General features: G+C 38.5%; 2 protein-coding genes across 4 annotated transcripts in view; both read left to right on the forward strand.

Annotated features, from left to right (window-relative positions):
- TMEM263 (transmembrane protein 263) overlaps positions 1 to 25177 on the forward strand; it is a 315606-nt gene that overhangs the window by 165098 nt on the left and 125331 nt on the right. The gene's annotated exons all lie outside the window — the stretch shown is intronic.
- Positions 1 to 25177, forward strand: part of RFX4 (regulatory factor X4) — an 85528-nt gene that overhangs the window by 31511 nt on the left and 28840 nt on the right. Inside the window, exons 5-13 of the mRNA XM_009277015.1 lie at positions 1697 to 1758; positions 6815 to 7028; positions 7874 to 7951; positions 9777 to 9940; positions 12321 to 12421; positions 14201 to 14259; positions 15935 to 16079; positions 19409 to 19503; positions 20953 to 21070. Coding sequence (XP_009275290.1) covers positions 1697 to 1758; positions 6815 to 7028; positions 7874 to 7951; positions 9777 to 9940; positions 12321 to 12421; positions 14201 to 14259; positions 15935 to 16079; positions 19409 to 19503; positions 20953 to 21070 — 1036 coding nt within the window. The remainder of the gene's footprint in view (positions 1 to 1696; positions 1759 to 6814; positions 7029 to 7873; positions 7952 to 9776; positions 9941 to 12320; positions 12422 to 14200; positions 14260 to 15934; positions 16080 to 19408; positions 19504 to 20952; positions 21071 to 25177) is intronic.

The following is a 25177-nucleotide window of genomic DNA, read 5'->3' on the forward strand; positions in this document are numbered from 1 at the left end:
TTCTTCTACACTGCCTTTTTTCCCACAGCCTTGTGGAGCCCCCAACCCTGTCTGCAGAAAATGAAAGAGAGAGGGGTGGGATTAATGTGTAATTAAAGGGAATTTGGAAGGCTGAGATGTTGCGGAATGTTAGATCAGTAGCTGGAACAGCATGTGGTGTTCTTTAGGCAGGCTTCATTGAATCCATACAAAAAAAGAAAGAAGGGCTGCTTGCCTGTCTGCTCATTTATCAAACAGCTAGGCTGAACTTTCACAGCTCCACAAAAGTGTTTTACTGTTTGCTGAAGTTTTGCTCCAGAAATTAAAGCTGAACAACCTAGCGACTCTGAGTCTATGCTGCATTTTTGACATCAGCCACGTTACGCAAAGCTCTTGGAAACCAACGCAGGTCAATTTTTATGAGATACAAGGGGAAGCTGATTGTACATTTGTTAAAAAAAAAAAAAATATTACTGAAGAAATGGTCAAATATGTGACATTGTAATGTCTTTATTTATATAGCACCTTTTGATCCAAATACGTGTTCCAGAGCTTTCAGTCATCAATCAGGATTAAATATTTATCACAGTGGCAAAATGGCTCATGGAGAAAAAAATCTATATTATTTAATCAATTTTAATTGATGTTTTCTTCTGGCTGAGCAGTTATATTCCATCTTATATGCCTGTTTTCCTTTAATATTAGTCGGTATCCCCCCCAAAGAGGAAATATTTAGCAACTTATATAATGAAAACACAATTAAAATAGATTATAAATTTAAAAAGGAAGAAATTCCTTTTGCAAGTGAATCTTCAAGGCTTACTGCAGTCTTTCTTGCATGGCTGTTCTGCCAGAAGAATTTTCCTCCTACCGCAGACCACACTGAGAATCAGGTTCAATCCTGTGAGGTGCTGAGCACCGCCTTTCCAGCAACTACAGCAGAGCTTTTTCATCAGAACTAGCCTGGTCGACAGAGGCTCTGATTTCTGAAGGCACAATCTACGTTCATTAATCCATTTCCTTAAATGCATCTGGCACTAAAGAAGTTTTGTTTTACAGTAGCAATGTTCTTTTAATCTCTGCTGACAGACTAGAGTCCAGATTCTTGATGATACCCTGCTGTTTCTGAGATGCACTTGTTTTCCATAGAGGATAAATTGACTACGAGCTATCTTTACAAATGCAACAGTGAGTCTTTCCTGGTAGAAGTGGTGCCCCTGTCAAATACCAAAATCTTTTCAGGGTATCATCTTTTAGAAAAAGGAATGTTTAATGGCAAGATTGTGAAGGTCTTCAAAGGACTGTGGCCTCCAAAACTCTCAAAAGGGGAGTTTCCTCTATTTGCAGCAAAACCAAGTTTGTTGATCCTGCAAACTAACATAAGTAAATAGCAGGCCAATTCTAAGTACAATCCTCCTTAGTTTAGAGGCAGAACTGATCTTAGATTTATAAAGAAATGTATTCTACTCCAGTAACTTCAGAAAGTTTTTATTTAAATTAACAATAGTTAAAGGAATTATACTGAATTTTAAAGTCTCTTTCCCCTCTTTCAGTAATGGAAAAAATCAAAAGCTTTATTTCTGATTTCTCCTGCCATGTATTTTGCTGATGTTGCAGTACAGTTTTTCTGCTTTTCTGTCTTAACAGTCTATATTAAATTAAGTATTAGTAAATGTGCTTTTCAATTTTTTCTAATATCAGTTCTATTTATTTGCAGATAATAAGGCAACAGTTTCCACAGCTAACGACAAGAAGACTTGGAACCAGAGGCCAGTCAAAGTAAGCAGTGTATGGTATTATTATCATCTCGCACAGGGCCCCATTTGGCTCTGGCTTTACTGAATAGAATAGTATAAGATCAGGGAATAATTTGTGCAGTTGAGGACTTAAAACCCAACTTTGAATGAGGTTCTGTTGTAGTCTTTACGTTGACTTACTGATTCAGCCGTGATCTTGCAAAGGTAGTCTAATGGAGGCCTTTTACTGATTTCATCAGCAATATTTTCCATATTGTTCTTATAATGTTTTTCATCTCAATGCACCTTACGCAATGTAAAGGACATTCACACCCAGGAGTAATGGAGCTACTGTTGGAGGCTGGGAAATGACAGCTGGTTAACATCATGTTTCAGTGTAGAGGACAAGTGGCAGAAAGCTATCTGGAATTTAGGTAGGAACATATATTGGCCTAAACTGAAATTGCCCACAAACCTGGATTTAACCACCATTTTTCCTGTGTAATGAAATCCAACGTATCTTTAAGTGATCAAGGAATTAGTTTATTGCCTTACCCAAAAGATAGTACTCCCTGGAAACAGTTCATCCTAATTCCAGAATGAGAAATTGATTCAGAAAGAACAACGCACTTCCTGGAGTATTTGACTTTTTCCAATTGTTGGTAAGATGTGATTCTACCAATTTATAAAGAGGATACAGTGATGTTTTTATACTTTTTTCTGATTGTGGACTCCATGAAATTTTTCCAATGGAGCTCTGGATCTTTTTATGGCAAACATAAGCCCCCTAAATAATATATATATATATGCTTTTCTTGATTAGCTTTCACAGAATCCTACAGGGTAGTCTAGTCTAAGGGTAGTCTCTGTAGATCACAAGTGGAAAACTATGGGGGGGGAAATGAAAACCTGGGACAACATGTTTGGAAAATTTTGCTGGTAAAGCTTCTCTTTCAAAACAAAGCCTAGAAACGCAATATGGCTAAATGCTGAGAAACAAATATGCTAGAAGAATTGAACTTTCATACTAAAGCTACAATGACCCACTCTTTAAAGGAAAAAAGAAATTAAGATGCTAAAAGAAATACCATTAAAATTAACTTTACTGTGCTCTTCTAACAAGTGGTCCATGCCAAGCAGTATTCCTTTGATGGGACCAAATGTCCTTTCCCACATCTTGAGATTTTCCTAATTATTATAACTAAGCTTTCTTTTTCTAGAGCAGTCATATTTAAGCAGCTAATTGAAGATTTAAAATCTCTTCCCAAATGCAAATTCAGAGCTACCATAACATCAGTCATAACAGAGCTACCAGAAATCTCTCAGGTGCAAATTCTAGGCTAGTCCAACAGCGTATTAGGAAAGCATGATAGGTCTGGACTCAGAGAATCAGGATTTAGCACTGAATATAAGTTCTTTGGAAGTTCATAAAGACACAGTGAAAGCATGCACAAGTTGCTGTATGGAAGCATTCATATGAAAGTGCCCTCTGTAAGCCATCAAATCACTCTGACATTGGCTACAACTTTGTTATTTGTCTTCCCGTTTAATGAAAGGAATGAGCACTGCTGTATTTCCAAACTGGAGCTCCTCCCGCAGTTCCAGGAGTCTCTCAGAGGGGCAAGATGCTCTTGATCTGCTGACTGAAGGTGTCTTGTGTCCAAAAGCTATGTCTCTTTACTCTCAATGAGGCTAAAAATCAGTGAGACTTAATATTTCTTGCATGTTTTCCCCCTAACCTGCATGCTTATCAGAGGGACTTTCAGGTCACATACTCCTCTCATGCCACCTTTGCAATGGTTCCGCTCCCTATCTAGCAAATAAGAAGGGGTTTCTGCAGAGCATGCTGTCTGTGCTCTGCAAAATCCTTGGCCCCTGAGAGTCCACGGTCACCCCTGTGAGGGAGATCATAGTCACTCAAATTTCACAGCCTCAGTAGGTATGAAATTGAGTTCTTCTGCTCCAAAAGAGGATGCCTACATCTTCGTCAGTGGTTAACACCCCAAGGATTACAGCATACAGAGGAGTCCTTCTCATTTGATCCAATGAAGAGGAGAGGTATAAAGACACACACACACTACATGCACACTGTACTCTTTTACAATAAATACACTCCTTGCTAGACCCAGCACAGCTGTAACTGAGGTCTGGTTTTGTTTTCAGAAACATCTGACTGCATTCCAATTAATTGTTACGTAAAGAAATTACTTTAGGCTTTAACACTTCAGTCCCTTTATCACCAGCTGTGCTGACCGATTGCTGCCAGTATGATTTTCATTCCACTTCCCTGCTACTGCCAAAGGAAATTCAGCCATAGAAGTGGTTATCTGAAGATTATCTGACTTCACACTGTTCTGCCTTCAGTCTTTTTATAGCACGGCTGCCTTGTAACATTACAAAGTTCAGAGCTACAATGATGCTATACTCTTGGTCATCAGTTGTGAGGCTTTCTTTTTTGCAGCTGGGTTTATTGCTGTAAGCATGCAGCTGTTCTCTATCGCACTGAGCTTAAAAACAGTTCCACCACAGGTGAGCCATGAGAAGGGAGCTAAACATAAAAGACAATTTCTCTCTGTACTGTAGCTTGAAACTCTTCAATTATGTACACAAGAGGTTAGTTAAACTGATGGAAACTACATGGTGTGAAGGGAATTTTACTTCTTTCTTTAAAGGAGTGCTGCAGATACCAGATCCATGAAAGGAAAAAGCATTCCACTATTTACCACAAACATAATTGTGTAGTCTGCATGTTATTCTTTACAGACCAAACTTTCAAGCCCTGTTTATTGAATTATGTTGGGTTTTTTTTCTGATAGAAATACAGAAAAGTGCTTGGAAAAGAATCTTTGTAAACTGCACCAGTGAGTTTTTGCCATTTGGGATGGTAAAATTACTGAAGGAGGAAGCTATCTGGAAAAATTTCAGAGTTAATTTGGCTATTGCTGGCTATATGATTTTGAAGCTACCTGGAAAACTTTTATGTAGTTTACTACCAAATGAAATATACCAGAAATTAAATAATGCACAGTGAAATTCTACTACATTTTCCAGGCTTTCATTCATTTTTTTCTTGAATTGATTTAAGAGGAAGCTTAATATAAGAGACTGACACCTGTTTAAGTTATACAAACCTCTCAGTCCATCTAGAAATTTTGCAGGCTTGTCTGCTGTGACCTTTTCCCTTTTTTCCCCCTTTTCCCTCAGCAATTTGTGGTGCTAGCTCCCTGCAGCATTTCCTTTTGGTTTCCCCAGCCCCAGACATACTGCATAGGATGTATGTGAGCTTTATGGCTCTTACGTGTGGTGCATGCACGACAGCTGCTAGAGACAAAACTGGGGACTTGAACTGCAAGCTGGAGTTGTTACCATTCAAGCTAAAAAGCCAAACTTCTACAGCTGGTGTTATAACCCCAGTGTTAGCACAAACTTGCTATTAGCTATCTGTAAGAGGTTAGGACTGACCTGGAGCCTGGTTTCTGGTGTGGAATATACATTTTGGCCTAAGCCCTGATGGGCAGATTTGGAGCAGATAGTGTGGCTTTCTAAGGTATTGAAGCTAGGAAATCCCATTCATACCACGTCAGCTTAATGTTTTAATAAATCTCACTTGGATTATTCAATATTGAGTTCAAGATAGCTTTTATGTTTAATGGACAACATGGAACGTCCTCAGTGGGCATGGCAAGGGAGCCACATACTAGAAGTTTGCTACAACTCCCCAGGCCTCCACTCAGCCCATCTGTGCTGGTAGACAAGATTAGGGCTTCCAGCTCTTTGCCACCACTTTCTGCTGGAGATTATGACATGGACTGATCTGTGGGTGAATGACTGTGAGTGAAAAGGAAAAAAGTCACCTGAGTTAGTTTAAACTACCATCACTTAGATACTACTCTTTCACTAATTTAATTGATGACCTTTTTAAAACCAGCTGGTTTTGCCTAAAGCAAACTCGGGTCCATTCATGTGAACAGATCTGCTGTCAGCACTCTGAAATCAGTAACTGTCTGGGGAGTACAACAAACATCCGGAGATGGTAAATTCCCCTGCCACCATAGTTGGATCCAGAAGACAGTGTCTCATCGTGGTCTGATAGGCTTTTGATAAGCTGTAAGGAGATAACTGGAAGATCATTGAAAATTCCCTCTAGGAAAGTAGGGTGAATCAAAAGTATACAAGCAATACAATCTTTGCCTTTTGTAATCATTAAAAATCTAGCTGATGGGCTGGTGGTGCCTACAGCTGAGAAATTGAAATAGAAGTTAGCAAACTATAGAAGGAATAAAATTACCTTTGCTGCTTTGATGCAAGAGTTAGACTGGATAATCGGTGTTTCCATTAACACCTGTAATAAAGTTAAGCTGTAGCACAAACTTGTGCCATAAGGCCACTAATCCATTTTTATAGCACAGCCACACTGTATAACTCCCACTGTGGTCTGCACAGACAGAGTTACAGTGTTGTGAAGCATCCCTTGCTGATCTAAGCCCAGTGCTGATGCTGAGTTATCAAGCAAATAATTTTGAACTGTACATTTCCTACCGTTCATTGCTTTCCAGCACAAGCCTTTTTTGCCCCTCTCTTTTCATTGAAGTGTTTTCAATTTTTGAAACGTTTCTGATCAACTCATTTGCAATAAAGACTCATGCTTTTCGGAGATCAAACCAGCCCTCAACAGTGTGAGAATCAGAGAACTGAAATAACAACAGAAGGGCCAGTCCAGAGGGTCTGTACCTCTGCTTATTGCTAAACTAAAGGAGCAGCTGCAGAGCAGAGCTCTGCCAACAAGTAGCTTTAGGATGCTTTTTTTTTTTTAAAGAAGAAAAAAAATGGACGTCCATTATTTTCCTGCCCTGCAACAGTCAGCTTTATTTACTCTGAAGAGAGCTACTTTTACCAGAAGGAATGAAAATTGGAAGCCTGGTATATTACCGCAATGTTCTGCTACTGCATCAATGCTTGTTAATAATATATAGACTATTGCACAGTCTGTTTTGCTGTAGAAATCATTAGCATTATCAGTTTCTCTTACCGCTATATTTTTTTAATTTTTTTTAATTTTAAACAATTTGCTTTATAAAATATACATCTCTATGTATCAGGTACCATTATTATGGAATTGCAGTGAAAGAAAACTCCCAGTATTATGATGTGATGTATTCTAAAAAAGGAGCAGCCTGGGTCAACGAAACAGGAAAAAAAGAAGTAACCAAACAGACAGTGGCGTATTCACCACGATCCAAACTGGGAACATTACTGCCAGAGTTTCCAAATGTCAAAGATCTAAATCTGCCAGCCAGTCTGCCAGAGGAGAAGGTAACACTTTGGAAGTCTTTTCTCGGCTTGTCTTGGGTTTTTTTTCCCTGCTCTGGAAGAAAGCTTTATCTAAAATATAAAGGCTTTAAATTAGAGTAAGTTTAATAATGCTTTGACTTTATTTATGGGGGACTTAATTACTTCATATAATAGGAAGAAATATCTTCCCTTAAAATAGGCAGCTGACACTATCAGCTGTACAATATTTCTAAAGTCTGTGCACACTTTTTTTAAAAATTTACATTACGTGCAGCAGGTGAGGCTTGAGGGTAACTGGTTTTAAATATGTTATAACTCTTTAATCTGCGAACACATTTGATGGCAAACTGAAAAACAGTTCTGGTGCTTTCTTGAGCAGAGAGGGACTTAGTGCATTTCTTATCCTTCGAGACTAGAAATTAAGAGAATCCTATTTGCACATATGACAAAAGTGCTCTGACTGCTCTTGGCTGAGCTTGCTAGTTTTCTGATGCTATTCACATGTGTAGTATCAATGTAAAGTGGACAAAAGAATAGGGTTTTATAGTTCTTTATGTCCTAATTAGGGCCACATTCTCGTCTTTGATCTCACTGAGGCTTTTTGCTCCTCTTACATTTGAAGAATCCCCATTGACATAGAAAAATCCATGAATTCAAAGGGAGAATTTACTTTTAAGAAGAAAACTCATCTTAAAGCTAATCTGACCAATCTAACTAGACTCTAACCGATTTCATTATTTTTGCAATTGGGCATAGGTAAGATAAGAAAAAACTTACTTTTTTGTGCTCTATATTCTGATAGTTTTAAAAGCAGATTTCTTGAAGTAGAATGATCTTTTGTGTGTCTCACTCTCATTCTTTTTCAGGTTTCTACCTTTATTATGATGTATAGAACTCACTGTCAGAGGATACTAGACACTGTAATAAGAGCAAACTTTGATGAGGTATGGTTGGAAACTACAGCTGTAGTTTAATGATACATAAGGTATTAATGGATCTGAGAGCTTATTTTGAATGTAATATTACAAACTTACGGTTTTGTGGTGGCCGATTCTTTTCATGAATAATGAACAATAGCTATACTTGAGTACATAATATGTGGCCGATAGCGTTAAATCTCACTTATAACACTGTGTGAGTTGGAGGAACGAAAGCAGTGGGAATGTTTTTCTCTCTCCATTCTCCAGCAAGGTTAAGGAGCAATATCCCCTTACAAGATGTTGGACAATCCAGTTCTTACAACTCAAGAAGTGTGTCCACCACCACTTTTCTAAGCTTTGAGTTGGAACTGAGCTCTGTTTGAAGGAATTCCTCTGAGTGTTCAGCACAAACCCAGGGCAGGTGCCACAGCCAAAATGGTGGGCTCTGCTGGTCTATTAACAATGGCACAGGGCAGTTGGGGGCCCACAGCCTCCCAGACATCCCAGAAAGCTGAAGCTGAAGTCCCGATTTGCTCTGTTGTAGTGCAGTGCAGCTAGGAACACACACACTGCTCAGCAGTTGATACAATCCATTAGAGATGGATAAGGTTTGTACCTGCTGCATATCTGACTGAATCTGAGGGTTTTCTGGCAGTGCATGCAGACAGCTCTATAATTAGAGATGAAAAATAAAATATTACTGGAATGCAAGCAGTTTTATATTAGGTGTGGTGAAAGCCTCTAGTCCAGGAAAACAAATCTGACTATAGAGATGCTGAGGGTCTGATTCAAATATGACATCCAGGTCCTGGAAAAAATCAAAGGAAATGGGTCTTTTGACTCTGCCTTCTGAACAATGGCAAGAAATTCCCTGCTTTTCTTCCTCTCACTGTTTAATTCTCACACTCTTCTGGTTTAAAGCTGAGGCTCTTTTAAGTCATTGTACCCAGTCTAGATGTTTCCATGTGAGAGAAATGTGATACATATTCAGGAAGTTTTGCTGGATGAGTCTCAGAATACTTTCTTAAGAGCAGGATGTTATATTTTGTTAGGGAATCTGTTTGTCAGGATCAATGGGGGGGAAGGGGCTGAGCAGCAACAATATATAAATGGCAAATATTCTTTACTGCACCTGGTGTGGTTACTTATTTCAGTACAGATTGTGTGCAAAAGGTTATCACTTACGAATGCTCGTGTTCTGACCCCTGTAGAACTGATCATATTATTCACTGAATAACACCTTTATTTCCTAAATGAAAATTTTCAGAGGTATATTTTGCTGTGTCTGAAATCTCCTCCCCATTTTCTTTTTTGTCTTTCTCCATTCTTTCTCCTCTTTCCTTCATAGTGGAGGAAAGAAGAAATCCCAAAGTGTAGTGTTTCTTTCCAAAATGAAGACAGAAAATGGTATATTGACCCCTGTAAGCCATGTGCTATCCTCCTCTCCCTCCCTACACCAAGCCCTAGATTGCATTCCTTTGTATACAGAGACAGAGAGCAAAGAGAGAGAAAAAGGCTTGACATGTGGAAGCCAAAGAGTTACACTCACCAGCCATTGATGGAAGGTAAAATACGGTGGTTCCCATGGGTCTCTCTACTGTAGTAACACAAAGACACCCTGTCACCAACTTGGAGTGTCTCCTCGACCTTTGGTTGATTATCCCATTGTGCGCTGCGTTACAGTATAAGCCTGTCTAGTTAAGGAATATGCCTTGCCTGTGTTGTACACCATCAGTCCAGCTCTGGGGCTGAAACAAATGTTATATAAGCAGGGTCATTTAAGGCAAGTGGTATTTGTGGCCCTTGATTATTTTCGCTTAAACATTCCTGCTTCTTCTTGTGATTGCAGGTTCAAAGTTTTCTTCTGCACTTTTGGCAAGGGATGCCTCCTCATATGCTGCCTGTATTGGGTTCTTCAACTGTAGTGAATATAGTGGGAGTTTGTGATTCAATTCTGTACAAAGCAATTTCTGGAGTTTTGATGCCAACGGTGCTGCAAGCATTACCTGACAGGTCAGTATAGCTAGCAGCACTGACCAGTTTTAGCTCAGCTGTCTCTGTTATATGTCTTTTCTTCAAGAATGGCACCAGTTCTCAGAAAGCTGCTTGTTGCCACCCTTTTCCTGAGTTTAAATCACAGTGTCAATTCAAAGAAGTTGAAGAGCTGACATGTTCCTGAAGAAATGTTCAGATTTTAACAAGACTTGTATTGTGAAAAACTTGTTATTTTTTGTGTGATAAAGGATACCACCTTCTTCTTGGCTTATTAACGTGAAGCTGATAGTCATGTCCCAACTTTCAGGTAATGGCAGAAATCTGCAGGCTGCAGAGTGCCACACTGTCTTCTGAAAATTTCAGATGCTTTTCTGCTAGTCTGGGATAACAGCATAACAGTATTCTGAATTACAGTGACAAGAGGAGCTGGCCTGGCTGCTCTGTTTGTAAATACTCACATGCATATTCAGACATTGCAACCTAAGCATTTGTCTCTGTTTACACTCTTGGAACCCAATTGTTATTCTGCTTGCCAGGAGTATAAAACATGAAGATCATACTTGTGAAGTCTTGGACAAGCTGGTTTAATTTAAATACTATCCTATGAAGAACAGATGCATGCTTATTTTAGGATCACTTTATTAATATTAACAACTATTTACCTCCTTTGTTTCAAAGCTAAATCCACTTTTCCATTCCATGTGGTAGATCTCAGCTGTTCTCTTCCTACCTGGAGCTCATCTGAGTCCAAGAAGTCTTGTTTATATAGGTAAAGCAGGACAGAGATCAGCAGTGCACAGCAAGAAGTGTGATCACTGAGTGCAGTCAACTTGTTTCCTGCTTTGATTTTCCTAATATGAACATCAGGAAACTCTCTTTTTCTAAATATATGTGTATACCTTTAGTATTATTTGACTGATGCTTTCCTGAGATTGAGTAATTTGTTAAGAATATTGCTCTAGGAGTTTATTATTGGTGCTGTATATTTGGCCCTCAAGATTTTAAAGCGGCTCTAATTATGGCAAATGTTTTCAAGATGTTGTTCTGCTTTCCTATGCGCACTGTATGACTGCTAAAGTACAGGTAAAGTATTTTTTCCACAAGAAACCTGTTATAAGCATGGGCTTTCCTTGATAAGACATGTACGTTTTTACAGGCTTTGCCCCTCACCCCCCCCAAATCTATTTCATTGGAAGGATTAAACAGAACAGCAGTCCTTTTCTCAAGCTGCTTAGTTCTTTCATAGTAAATAAGGAGAGACTTGAGTGTGAATATAGACTTTTGTAATGCATATAAAGGGCCAGATTGTGGCTATTAAGCCATAGCCTGCACTGGAGGGGGTGAAGAAGGGTCTCATTGCAATGGAAGCTCCTGAAGGAAATCTTGCTGACTCAGCCAGAATCCTCTGAGGGACTTCCTGGGAATAAATGTTGTCTGTCCAGAAAAGCCACTTTTTAGTGGGTGCAGCAGCTGTCATTCATCCCCTGTCCTGTTAGGTGTCTGCGTGGAGAAGAACAGGCCTACGACCATGTTTATTTTACCAGCTCTGTTCTCAGTGCAGTGTTAGGAGTACAAACAGAAAAAGGTGCCTGGTTGAAAGAGGGAAAGTTCCTTGCATCTTTCCTCTCTCTCTCCTTTGTGTATCCTGAGAATTGCTACAAGCAGGGCAGCTCGGTCTGACAGAACCAACTGTTAGGTTGCCCTGCATGACACCCTGCAACTTTTCCTGGAAACTGTCATTTTATACTGAGCAATTCCAAGAAGAAGGGCAGAATGAGCTGCCTACCAAGTTTAGCAGGAAATGAAGGAGCCATCAGGAAAGGGTAGTAAGGGAGAAGAGAGAAATCTCACTTGTCTGGGAAAGCTCCTGTCCTGTGCAGAGCTAAGCAGGCAGGTCCTGTTCCACCCCCACTTCCCCCACCCGTGTGGTCTTGGCCTGGAAATTCCTCCCCACCATCATCACCCACTCACTGGCTCCAGCCTGCAGCAAAGTTGGTTGTTGCTTCACTTGCACATCCCTGTGTACATCTGTATAAATGTGGGCACAGCTGAGCTGAAATCCAAAGCTTGAGTTATTGTCTTCTTTAAAGAGTTGTGATTTTATATTTTTATGTTTATACAGAGTGGGAATGATTTTATTTCAAGCTAAGAATACTGTTCGTAAATATGAATGCAGTGCAGTACAGAGACTTTCACTCTTTGAGGTTTTGAACATGGTGATATGTTTTCCTACAAACATTTTCAGAAGTTTTTCTTCACACCTAAAAACCAAAATATGTCAGCAACTCTGCATAATAGTGAGTTGTAAAGAACTGACCCATAGTCTTCACACATTCACAGATTTTATAGTATAAAGCACAGAGTAAACATGTTCTGATGTAGTGATTTCTCTTTTCAGTTTGACGCAGGTCATCCGAAAGTTTGCAAAGCAATTGGATGAGTGGCTGAAAGTAGCTCTCCACGATTTACCAGAAAATCTACGAAATATCAAATTTGAATGTATGTATTGCCCAATCTCTCCTATTAACCTGGTGTTTATTGATTACAAATTAATTGGAAGTGAGACTAGTGTTCTTTTAGGAATTAAAACCTGTCAGCTTTATAAATCTTGCATTGACTTACAATCTCCACTTGTTCATGAGAACCAATTTCATTTAGTGAAATGAGGCACTGCTCAAAATGAGCAGAATTGCTTTTCCTTTCTTGTGGATTCTGATAAGAAATTAATTTTGTTGATAGTAAGCAAACATTAGGGATGATATTAGGCAAAGGAAATTATTAACAAACCTTTAGGCTAGCACAATTTGAATACAGCTTGAGGCCCTTACTCAAAAAAGTGCCAGAGTTAAAAATGAAGGAGATCAAATTACCCTGTCACCACAGGAAAGGGCACTAGTCCTTTTCAGACGTGCTTTGTAGATGCCTGCAGTGCACATCACCTATTGATAAAGCCTGCTTTATTTCACGGCTCTCAATTCTTTGCCTTTCATGAGCACTAAATTCCACACCACAAAGTTAAAGGAAAAAAAAAACTAATTTAGGAGAAGGATTAACTATTTTGATCAGCATGGAAAATTAGGTGTATATTTTACTGAGAACAGTCAGGATGTAAGTTGGAACAACTAATTTTAGGGGGTTTTGCATTGTTTACTAATTTATTTTAGAAGTTACACAAAGTCAGAACTGAGAATATGCTTTATCACATCTTTGTCAGTTCAAAAATGTCAAGAATCTGCAACAGCAAAATCTTTTCTGATCTTATAGGGAGAGAGAGAGAGAGAGACAATACCCTTTGTAGTCATTCTTAATCTGTACTCTTTAACTGCCCTTATGTACAGTACAGAGGGAAAACCTACTCTGTGGCCACATCTAATGCCTGTTTGGATAGATCTGTAAGTCTTTGGTGATTTTAGTATAAGGAAAAGCTTGAGAGCATCCTAGCTTTTACATGACATTTTGTTGCTCCTGCAATTGTTTCCTCCTCATCAGAATTTATGATAGTGTACACAGCCAGTGGAGGGACTGACAGGAATAACTGCAAGCCTTGGTCAGGTTTGCAGTTCCTGAGTCTCAGATTTCAGACAAAAGATGTGCAATAAAACATTTTAAAATCCAAGTATAGGAACTATCTTAATACAAGGTCCATATTGCTTCGAAAGAGCTAAAATAGGAGCAGAGGACTGGCAAGTACCTTTGGGGCCATCTTTCTTACCCCATAGCATGTTAGTACATCACACAATCTCTTTCAGAAACTTTGATCAAATTCTACCTGAAACTGATTTTAGCTCCTACTAGTCCAGTCAGAAGACTCCTCCAAAACTTGTTTGCATTAAGACTTAGCAACCTTTTCTAATTTCCACACATAATGTAGCTATCATTATTTTATGCCCACTTGTTCTTGCACCAACATTTTTCTTTCTATTAAATAGTTCTTTCTGGTCTTCAGTTCCTTTGTGTATCAAGAGAAAATTTGCTATGCTGAACCAGTGAAGCTCTTCCATTGTCCTCTACATTTCTCTTGTCATCTCATTATTCACAGTATCTATAAATCAATGCTTGTAATATGCCTCTGTAAAACGATTGAGCATCCAGATTTAAGGTTTTAGGTCAAGGTTTAAACTAAGTTAAAACTGGGCTATTTGAATGAACTTTATGTAGCCGCAATAGTATATAGGAAACTGGATATATTTTTTTTGTTCTTGTTTTAATTTAGTATTTTCAGAAATAATTTTCTTCATTTAGCACAGTATGTAAATATGTATCTCTTCTTTCCTGCAGTGTCCAGAAGATTCTCACAAATACTCCGGCGACAGACATCACTAAATCATCTCTGCCAAGTAAATATTTCAGTTACCCAAGTTTGGTGAATGACATTTTTACTGACTTTTGAAATAATTTTGTGAATTGGCAGGCTGGACTTTACCCAAAGAGGAAGAGATCACGTTAGCAGTTTGTCTCCAATATTTATTGTGACCATCTTTACAAAATCAAAAAGTAATCAGCAAAAAATGCTTTTCTAGACAACTGGCAACCCCTGATCATTAAATTCAGCAGGGAACTTTTATGAAACAAAATTTTTATTTGATTTGAAGAGATTATTCATTTCCATGAAATAAATGAGAGGCATTCCTTTGATTTCAGAGTGGTTTGTATCAGGCCTATTGCAAAGCAAGAAAAATTTCTATATGCCTGACAAAAAATTCAAAGTCTGATTGTGTATTATAAATCAAATGCAAATTAGTAAAAAACAAAATGGTTAAACTGCAAAGCAAAAAATTTCTATATGCCTGACAAAAAATTCAAAGTCTGATTGTGTATTATAAATCAAATGCAAATTAGTAAAAAACAAAATGGTTAAACCACTGGGGTTTTAAATAGAAATATTCTTGCAACCATAGCAAGTTAATATAAAAACTACTCTGAAGTTTTTGTTTTTCACCAGTTAGTTTAGATCACAATTACCTATCAAAAATTCATGAGGCCAAATTCCGTGTAGTATGAAAAGGAGGAGGATGCATTGAATTCATTGATGTTTCACGCATATATTGGAGCAGACTGCTTGTTTTCCCTGTCACACCAAAAGCTCTGCTTTTGGAAGGTGTAGCCAACACCCCAGGTTAACCCTGTGAGTGGTGAAACTCACAGGAAGAAGATCTGGGGAAAAAAAACCCACTCCTGCAAGGACTTCTTTGTAGATTTCTTCCTCCATTATTTTAGTGGTGGAGGCAGAGATGCCAGTGCTACCTTTCCCCAAACACTGTGGATTATCACTGAACTTTGGAGGTCCATAGGGATTCAGAGGAAATCAAAATACAGAGACCACAACCTTCTATATCAGACCTGGGATCAAACAGTTTACTTGCATGAAGGACTCTTCAAATGCATCATTTCTTTGGGGAAGCTGATAACCTTAGTGTGGGTTATCATCTCTGCTTAACTTACAGAGATCTGTTATGTGACCATGACCTTGTGTCACTTCCTTTCCTCTCAGCCCATCCTCCCATTATCAACAGCAGACCCCTGTCTCAACCAGCCAAGAAGCAGATCTGATGCAGAGGCAAATGAGCTTTAACCTTTTCGTGTGGGTGAGGGAAGAATGAGAGTCTTCATAGTTTGGGAGAAGGGAGGTTGCAAACCTCAGTGGGGTTTGTTTGGTTTTGGCTTGTTTTTTCTTGTTGCTTTTTGGCTTTGAACTGAAGCTGGTCAAGAAAACTGACAGAGCTGTTTGTTAGAGATTGAGGAGTCTAGCAACAGCACCACCAGATTAGGATTGCTCATCGGGGTTTGTGGTGGATGCAAGCAAAATACCTGCAGTTGATTAAAGTAGGCAAAATGACTTGGGAGTTCTCTGTGGTTAGATGGCCCTGTAATGTCCATAAGACAAGCTGGTGAGTGGGGGTCCATGAGAAGAATCAACTTAGTGAGCCTAGCTAAGGAAGCGTAAAAGGGGATAAAGCCTATTTTTTAACCTAATAAACCATGAACTAATGAATAGATTGGATTGGATTACAGGCATCAAGAACGGTGATCCACAGTGCAGACATCACATTTCAAATGCTGGAGGACTGGAGGAATGTGGATCTGAATAGTATTACCAAACAAACCCTCTATACTATGGAGGACTCACGGGAGGAACACAGAAAGCTCATCATACAATGTAAGAGCAAAACCCTCAAATAAAGCCAGGTGAACTTGGTTTCCTGCTGGAAACAAAGCTCGGCGAAAGTAACACTGTTTTTGCAGCCATTGGTTTGCTTGGAGGCTTAAGATAAGTATAGAGACGTTTATCAAAATGTAAGGCGAAGCCCTGTCAAGGTCTTATGTTTTGAGGCATAGATCTGGGCACTCTTCCATTAACAAGTTTCTTTCTAGTATCCAGAACAGCCAATGGCACAAAACTTGCACCCAAATTCAGGAGGATTTTTTTTTATGACCTTGAGCAAACAAAATCTATGAGATAACGACTGAATCTGATAAAGTCCAGTCTCTCTTGCTGTAGAATTGCAGGAGAGTTGTCTTTTGAATGGCTTTGACACCAAAGTGACTGTGTATTTGAGTCCCTTGTAAACTTTTATTTATAAAAATCTCCATTTTACATAGTGTTTTCATAAACAAGATAATTTGATGGGGTAAGCTTTTACCCTGAACTTTTATGAGTAAGTAGAAGTCCCATACCAAGCAAGGTCATTGGCTAATTTAGATTCTGCCTAGTATAGTGAAGGGCGTGAACTGAAAAGAGACTTTGGAGATGTTGGCAAATTGGTTTTAGAGTCAAAGATCTTTTGCAAATATACAATGACTTGCATTGTCCAGCAAGTGTGCATGGTTGTAAGCTTAGGTGTAATCCTAAGCACACTGAGTTTGTCTCTCTGAGGCACCAGAGGTGATCAGCTTTGTCTTTAGCATCATTCATAACCTCAGTTCCCTGTGAACCCACCTGTTGTATTGCCATCTCTCTCCTGAGGAGGACCAGTCATCTTTTATCCAGAACCAGCCTTAATGGGGAGCAACCTGGGCAACCACTTGTGGGAGCCCTGCAAGGGTAGGTTTGCTAGTGGGTCTAACTTTCAGTGAGTGGCTGGGAAGAGGAGGGGTGACACCTTCACATGCACACTAGACCCTGCAAGGCTGACTTTGGCACTCGTCCCACGTGTTAAGAAGTCTTCTCCCTAGTTTAGGGACGGTCCTTGCATTCTCTGTTAGCTCTGTTTTCCAGTGAGAGGTGCTTGGTACTCTTTCCTCTCCTTCTTAACCCTTGATTCATTTCCTGACATGTCCTTCTTCCCTTTTGAGGAGATAGAAACTTGACATGGCAGCAGGGGAGGTAGCATATAGTGAGACTGGAGTCCAGAAGCTGGGTGCATCCTTCTGTCATCTGTTATGTTTTCAATATCTACCCAACATCCTCTCACTGTCCAAAAAAGAAAGAGTTCTCGAAGTTATAATCCTTAGTAGCAGCAACAGTTTTGGCTCTCATTCAGAAAATCCTTACTGCTTAGGAAAGCTTTTCGTTTATGTGCTAACTGTTTAAATACAAACTTAAGTGTAATCAAATCAAATGGAATTTTCCTGAATGCTAATGAATTTGAATACATGTTTTTCCATATTTAAGGCCCATATAGTCCAATAAGCAATTACCCAGAAACAGTAACCTAATATAAATGTTCATCATGAGATGGGATTCCACTGACATATGCAGATATGTGTAAAGATTATTCTAGAACTTAGATTTCCCGCTCCCCCCCCTCCCATCTTTGATGTTTATTCTACTTGGCCAAAGATCTTTTCAAAGATCACACTCTATATGACTCGTATGACATGGTATTAAGGCCTGCTTTCACATTCTTGGTATTAATAACCAAGAAAGTACAATTTCCAGCCACTGTAACTGAAACGAAAAATGTTTATAAGCCTATAAGCAAGCTTAGAGAAAAACAGAGAAAAATCACTGGGTATAAGAGAAGCCCTTTCCTGCTCTGCTATGGTAGCTGTCTCTGACACGGTTTCTTCTTTATTCCCTCTTTCTCAGATCCTGTTGAGGTATTTTTAACAGTCACTAAAGGCTAAACAGTTACTTTTCTCAATTAGGTCATTGTACACAGTTGCATTGCTCCAGCAGCAAAGCAGGCAACTGATTTCTTTTTCCACTCTTGCTCCCCTCTTTGCACAGCATATGAATTACTTCATCTGTTGTATCAGGCAGTTTTTGTCCAGCCAAATGCTCAGGTAAGGAGACAACATTTAGATTTCTCTGTGATCCTGTTCTGAATAAAGAGAGGTTGCCCATTCAATGAAACAAGATAAGGGTGGCCCAAACATTATTATTTCCCTTATTCCTCAACTAATGTTTCTGACCATCCAGCCTTTGCAAGACTAAGTTAAACAAAGTTAAAGTCAGGTGTGAGGAAAATGCATTCCTGCTCATCTTGCTGATCCAACTTAGAGACCAGGGAGCTTGTTCTTTGCATTACTCTCGGATAGCCTCTCTGGCTCACTTCTCTAGCTACCATCTCTAAGCTTTGTCTCCTCCACCTCCCTCACTATCTTTCCTATGGTGGGAAATTCCTTCCTCCTGTTATTTATAATTAAGCATAAATGGAAATGCATAGCACACTGAGATCATCCTGTAACACAGCAGGTAGAAAGTATCTTTCTTCTTGACTTACTGGGCCTTTTATTTCAGCTGAATTGAAGAACAGTTTCTTAAGGTGTCAAAGTGCGTGATTCTTTGTGTTCCAGTCATTGATTCTCATTAAATAAACTACAGACTTGCAGTTTTAAGAGCTGCAGTCGAATGACTTGATTGTTTTTACTTTCTGTATTAAAATATGAATATGTGTATTTGGGAGAGTTTAGAAAGTATTCAGGTTGCTTTTGGAAACTCTTCTTGATAAATTCAGTATAGCATTTATACATGGTAGCAATTTGTTTTGAAGAAGCAGAAGTTTATGGAAATTCTTTGTGTGTGTGTCTGGCATTGCAAATAGATGATTTGCAGCAGTTAAATCATGTTTTTGCAACTAAAGCATTATACAGATGAGAGCCCTATCAACAATACTCATCCACTTGGTGCTTAGAAGATTCTTTATGCATTTCTAAATCGATTTCATGCATGACCCTTTTTCATCACCAGGGTCAAGGCCTAGCTTCGCACTCTTCGTAGAGAACACCATAAACGTTTCACTTCCGGGCACACCAGACAGCTGAAACTTAAATCAAAAAATTAATTTTAAACAATAGGTCCTGACTTGCTCACATTAAAATACCCCTTCCAATGACTCCATCACTTCCAGTAGAAACAAGATAAGAGATCAGGCAAACTTATTGGGTCAGCACCAAGAAAGATATGTTTTTTATAACTAAGCAATCTATTATAAAAACCATGGCAAATTTGTGATGTTATTGGCAGCTTTTTGTGATTTGTTTCTCTTTTGTTCAAAACGGAATCCAAGTACTGAGGTGGGCTATTTTTTCTTTGTCTGCCAGTATATCAGGAGTTTGATCACCTTCTGGAGGAGCAGTCCCCCATTGAGTCGTACATCGAGTGGCTGGATTCCATGGTGGACCGATGTGTTGTAAAGGTTGGTAAGCAGGAGTAAGGACCTGAGTCACTAATGTGCTTTATGAGCTCTATTTAGGTCATAGATTTTTAGCAAAAATAGAGGAGAAAAAAAAAAAAAAGCCAGGCATTGGTAATAAGCAGGAGTAAAGCAGCAGCAGGTAAAATCTCACCAGTTTTCATGCTCAGTACAAGAACTGCTCACATTCAGGATTCTGCTTTATTCTGCTCTTGTCTAGTCTATCCCAAAAGATGATATTCAAGAATGGAACAGGGTTGAGGTTTCCAATCAAATCAATACTTCAGGGGTATGGAGAGATGAGTTCAGAGTCATTCTAACTACATAGTGCAAATAAAAAGCATAATCTAGTCTGGCTAGGATATTTAAGCTAGCTAATTCATTTATATACATTCAAATGTAAGGATGAAAGTCTGCAATACCATTCAGTCAAGGACACATTTATGTTGCCTTTTGAGCTGATTTGGGATACCAAGAACTTGTATTTTATCTTATTTTACGTGCGTGCAGAAACCTACTAACAAATCTTCAAAAAATATTTTCAAAAGTGATTAAGCATCACCATAATTTTATGTAGAGTATGAAACTATATGACTATTTTCACTTCTGTCACTAACTATACTTTGTATTAGGATGTTCTATTAGGATTTCAACCCTTCATTCCTGTTGTTAGAGCTAAGAAGTAAAAAAAAAATACAAAGAGTATGCTGCCTCTCTCTCTGATGCAAAAGATCCATACAGAAAACAACAGATACTTCCCCAGATTACTGGAAATGTATTTTTTTTGGGAACTTTTATTTTAGGCAGTGGAATGCAATTTGAAATTCAGAACATAACTGTCAATTTTCATTAAGAACTTGACATGAATTTTATTAGCTGATTGGATGAACCTAATTCTTTAACTCACATATGGTTATAGTAAATAAATTTTTGAAGAGTTGATGCCTAAAGTGTGCTTTCTGGAAAGTATTTTTGCTAGTAAAATGACTATGTGAATTCACAAAAATAAAAACATGAAGGAACAAAAAAAAATTATATTCAGTAGTAAATTTTAATTGAAATATTAGTATAAATTGTCAGTGTAGATCAAGCATTCTTGATTATAAATTACTTCCTTGACTAGGAAGCAAGAATGAATATGTAAGTACTTGGTTAAGATGAAGATCAGAGCAATTTTTTGGCAGTCCTTTCATATTTTATAAAGGAAATTCAGCCTTGGTGTTGAATAATACTTTATGATTTCCTCTTTCTGAAGGTTGTATATAATTACAAGGTGTTTTTCTGTGTAAGGTTGTTGGGGTTTTTTTAAATTTTTAGTGTGTATTTTAATGTGAAGATAATGGTAAGTAGTTTTTCAGTATAAAAAAAGAAGACGGATATGTGCATTGTTCAGCTGTATTGGGCAGTAGAAATAAAAGTTTCTCCATGTCAGATATATCTGTTTTCTTGCAGGTAGCTGCCAAGAGACAAGGCTCTTTGAAGAAAGTAGCTCAGCAGTTCCTCTTGATGTGGTCCTGTTTTGGCACTCGAGTGATTCGGGACATGACTTTGCACAGTGCACCCAGCTTTGGTACTTTCATTTTGTTGTAGTAATTGCATGCCACAGTCAAAAAAATCTGTATCCTGGCTTGTAATGTACAGTTTAAGTGAAACCATAACCAGTTTTCACATGTCCAGGGCTCTATTAAAAAAAGAGTTGGGGCTTCTGACATTTGGAAATAATGCTCAGACAGATGTCTGTCTTCAAGATCTAGCCAGGGGAGCTGAAAACATTACTGCTTCTTTCTGTTTGTTGTTAGCTAGTATCTGGAGTTATCAGTCACAGGTCAGCTGGAGGCGTTGATTACAGGAGGATTCCCTAATGCACTTCAGTGCAAAGTGAGCCTAGTTACCCAAACCACTTTGACCATGTGTTACACTGAGAGAGATGACTTTGCACTGAAGTGGACGAAAAGCTCTCCAGTGAACCGCTTTGCCACCTCTGCTTTTAAAGGACGTAGCATTGTAAACTAGTCTTTGCAAAATGAGTGTGTTCGATATCCTGGACAGATTCTCTTCCATTCTATTAGAATTCAGTCAGGGTGGAAAAATAGACTTTTACTTTTTGAATGAAAAAGCGTGTTTCTTTTCTACAGTTTCAAAAGGGGCTTTGTCTTGAATCCTGGGATACAAACAGTTCAGATTAAAAACAGTTAAAAGCAGGAATGATTGAAAATGGACTGCTGTGTCATGAGTGTGAACATTCACAGTCACTTGGGACCAAATTTTGCATGAGGGATTTTTTTTATAAATGCACATTTGTCAGAATATGTTAGTAGAAGATTAATAATGAATTTATGAAGGCTTTGCATTGAACAACTGCAAGGTTTTCTGCCAGCTGAGCTTTGATGTCCTTTATGCTTTTAGAACCATTTAATAGCATAAATTCAGATACCACCAGAGATAGGCACAATATAATCTGTATTTATATTTTAATCTGAAACTACTTTCATTGGCTTCTCATTGTAAAGAGTTTTCCCAACAAGTATTACTGAGTCACCATTAGACATCAGGATAGTGAGCATCCCCAAGATAATCACAATTTCCACCTGCTAGCTTGTGTTTTCAGCACCAGTATCCTGGCCACATCTATTTTCCTCCTCCTCTAGGACTCATTCTCTCCTTGAGTCACTGCAGCTTTTCTTTTGTTGTGGGCATAAAAGTAGCTGATACTGCTTAACAGTATACTTTCCCCCAGTGTTCAAAAATCCCTTTGCACGAGTGTTGAATAAATGCTGAATTTTGTTTTCTAGCACTTTGTGTTGCTACACTTCTCTCTGCGCTCATAATCCCAACCTGTGAAACACACCGGGACCCAACAAATGAAAAAACATCCTGCATTAGTGCCCTGTTGAGGTTACACTGTTACAAGTCATGAAATGCTGACATTAAAGTATCCCTAAGGATACATTATTGCTACTGAGTTGCACATTACAATATTATTTCTATTCCTGTTCAGGATGTGTTTGTAACCTAATCAAGCACACTCTGTTTCAAAGCATCAGTCACCAAAACATCTTTAATCAAACAGGGATTCCCCAAACAGTTATTAGACCACCGGTTGTCTGGAAGGTCTGTAGAGTGATCCTCAGCTGTGATTTTTTACTTATTAACAGAAACATTTATGAACGTGCCATGTGGCGAGAATATGTGAAGATCGAGAATTATTCGTTGGTTTGAGTTTGGGACCTACTATAGTATAATAGATCAGATCTGCCAAAATAACTTACCTGTTATCTCTGTTATAAATTTGGGTCCTGAATTTCTTATTTTTGAGAACTTTAACTGCTCAGCTAAATTTGTAGGTTTTTGTCTTTTTTTTTTTTTGTCTTTTTAGCTCACTGAGAATATCTGCGTATACAAAATGCGTGATTCTCCTTCTCCCATGGACACACACTTTTGAACATGAATTTGATATGTTTATAGGTAACCATAGTCAGGGAAAGAATGTACTGGCCATAGCTGATGTGTTTTTCATGAGTGTGTGGTGTTATAATTAGAACTGGATCAATAACTGCTTTTCAATTTGGTAACCAAAGCAAGAGTTTTAAAAAAAAAATAAAAATTCATCATGCTCAGTGTGAAGCTGAGATAGTTTGGGATTTTAATCAATTCCAAAATCTTTCTTTATTTTTAAAAAAGGTAAAATCAAAGAGAATTCTTTTGCATCTGCCATATTTTGGTGCTTAGACCACAGTCGCCTGCCTCAGCAGTCTTGAATCAGTGTTAATCACTGTCAGAGCAAGATTTCTAGCCAAAAGGCTAGAGGATTTGTCCTGCGGGAGGGTTTTCTCATCTTTTCTGTTGAAACTGTTTCACTTTGTACAAACCACGTAACCATTTGTTGAGCTGCAGAGGTCTGCAGCCTGCTAGGTGGGTTCTCTCCTGGGAGGTGATGCGACAAGCGTTGGTTCAGTCCCTAGTCTAACCCTTATTTATACAGGGTGGAGTTTTCCCTGCTCAGGTGCAACTCCAGTGGAGGCAGGAGGAGATCTGAGCCTTCAGGTTTCCAAAGGGGAGAATGATACCCAAACCATATCCTCATCCTATCAGGCAGAAGCCTGGGCTATCCCTGCCTTGTTTCCCCCAAAATGTACCAAATGCTATTTAGCCACAGACACAAATTTGTAATAAGTTGTATTAACGACGCTACTCTTTCACTGCAAGGCCATTTGACACATTGTTCATGAATTAGAGTTGAGCAAGTTCCGAAAGAATAACCCCTGAATGTAAACAGCTCAGAACTAGGTGGCAGAAAGTCTTCTGTGCTTAATTTAACACAGTTCCTTCTAGCTTTTTGGAATAATGTATGCATTTAAGTGAGTTCTATAAAGAGAAGCAAAGACTGATTTACTATTCTAAATATTTACATCTATACACCTTTGTTCTTAACTTAGATAAAAAGTTTTGTGTTTTTACTGCATTGGAAACTGTTTCAGTGGGCTGATTTTTAATGATTTTTTCCACTTCAAGCAATACATAGACTCAGATGCGAACAGTGATTTTTTTTTTTTTAAAAGTAAAATAATGTGTTATGGGATCTACTATATACAGGACAGTATATTCTTATCTTTGAAATATATGATACAGAAATCTGATTGGAGGAAGTTGGAATACCTGGCACCGGACTGGCTAGCACAGAGATTTGATTCTGCAAAGCTTCTAAGCATGGTGGCATGGGCAGGTTGAAACAACCCCTGGCAGAAAAAAAGCTCCTCCCTCTCTCGCTCACTCCCTCTCCCTCTCCCTTTTTGTCTCTGCCTGCCTGCCTCCCTCCCTCCTTCCTGTCTATGCATATCAAAGGCACAGTTGGTGGCAGTGTTTGGGTAATGCATCCAGTGTACAAAGTAACTAATTAGTAATAGAAGCTCCATTATTTTCTCCAGATCTGGAAATCTCACTGTTGTTTTGCTACTTACACATAATTGCTGTATCTGGTAATAGCTGCTGATACTTACTGTACATTAGTTGGGTAATCATTGCTATGATTTCTGTTAACTCCTGAAAATTAGAGCCAAATGCTATATAGTATTGTAACTACAGTCTCTTGCATGACTTCTTACCTCTTCCTAAAGAAGTGTATGGTTTGCCAGCCACAGTTGGATCTGTTTTAGTACTTAAAGATATACTTGAAAGAACCAAGTAGTTTCACGTGAGAAACAGTAGCGCTTGCAAACACAGAATAAATTATTGTACATCGTGCTGAATAGCTATTCACTGTGTAGCTGAAATGTGTGCCCTGATATTGGTTTCACTCTATAGCTTACATTTCATTTGACTCATTTAAAAATGTAAAAATATTGCATTCATTCAGTACCAACAACTTGTTTGTCTAGTGTCTTTCACGCAAATTCTGGGCTCAAAAACTCTATAGAGAGTTTAAAAATACACAGTGGGAGAAATAATAGGAGAGGAAGAGAGAAATTCAAAAGAGTGACAAAGGCACTGGAGTGTTTTTAAATGCTGCATTCAGTATTGCCAACCCCAAGTCTTCAAAATAAAGCATTAGACCCCCCAAAAACAAATACATTTTTTAAAAATAGCAAATCTTGGTGTTTTGTCATTTGCTTGCTAGCATTTTAGTGTTTAGGGTTCACACTTCCAAACATTTTTATGAAACTAGAAGCAACTTCCCTTT

This window comes from Aptenodytes forsteri, unplaced genomic scaffold, assembly GCF_000699145.1.
Source record: "Aptenodytes forsteri isolate BGI_AS27 unplaced genomic scaffold, ASM69914v1 Scaffold482, whole genome shotgun sequence".
Classification (NCBI taxonomy): Eukaryota; Metazoa; Chordata; class Aves; order Sphenisciformes; family Spheniscidae; genus Aptenodytes; species Aptenodytes forsteri.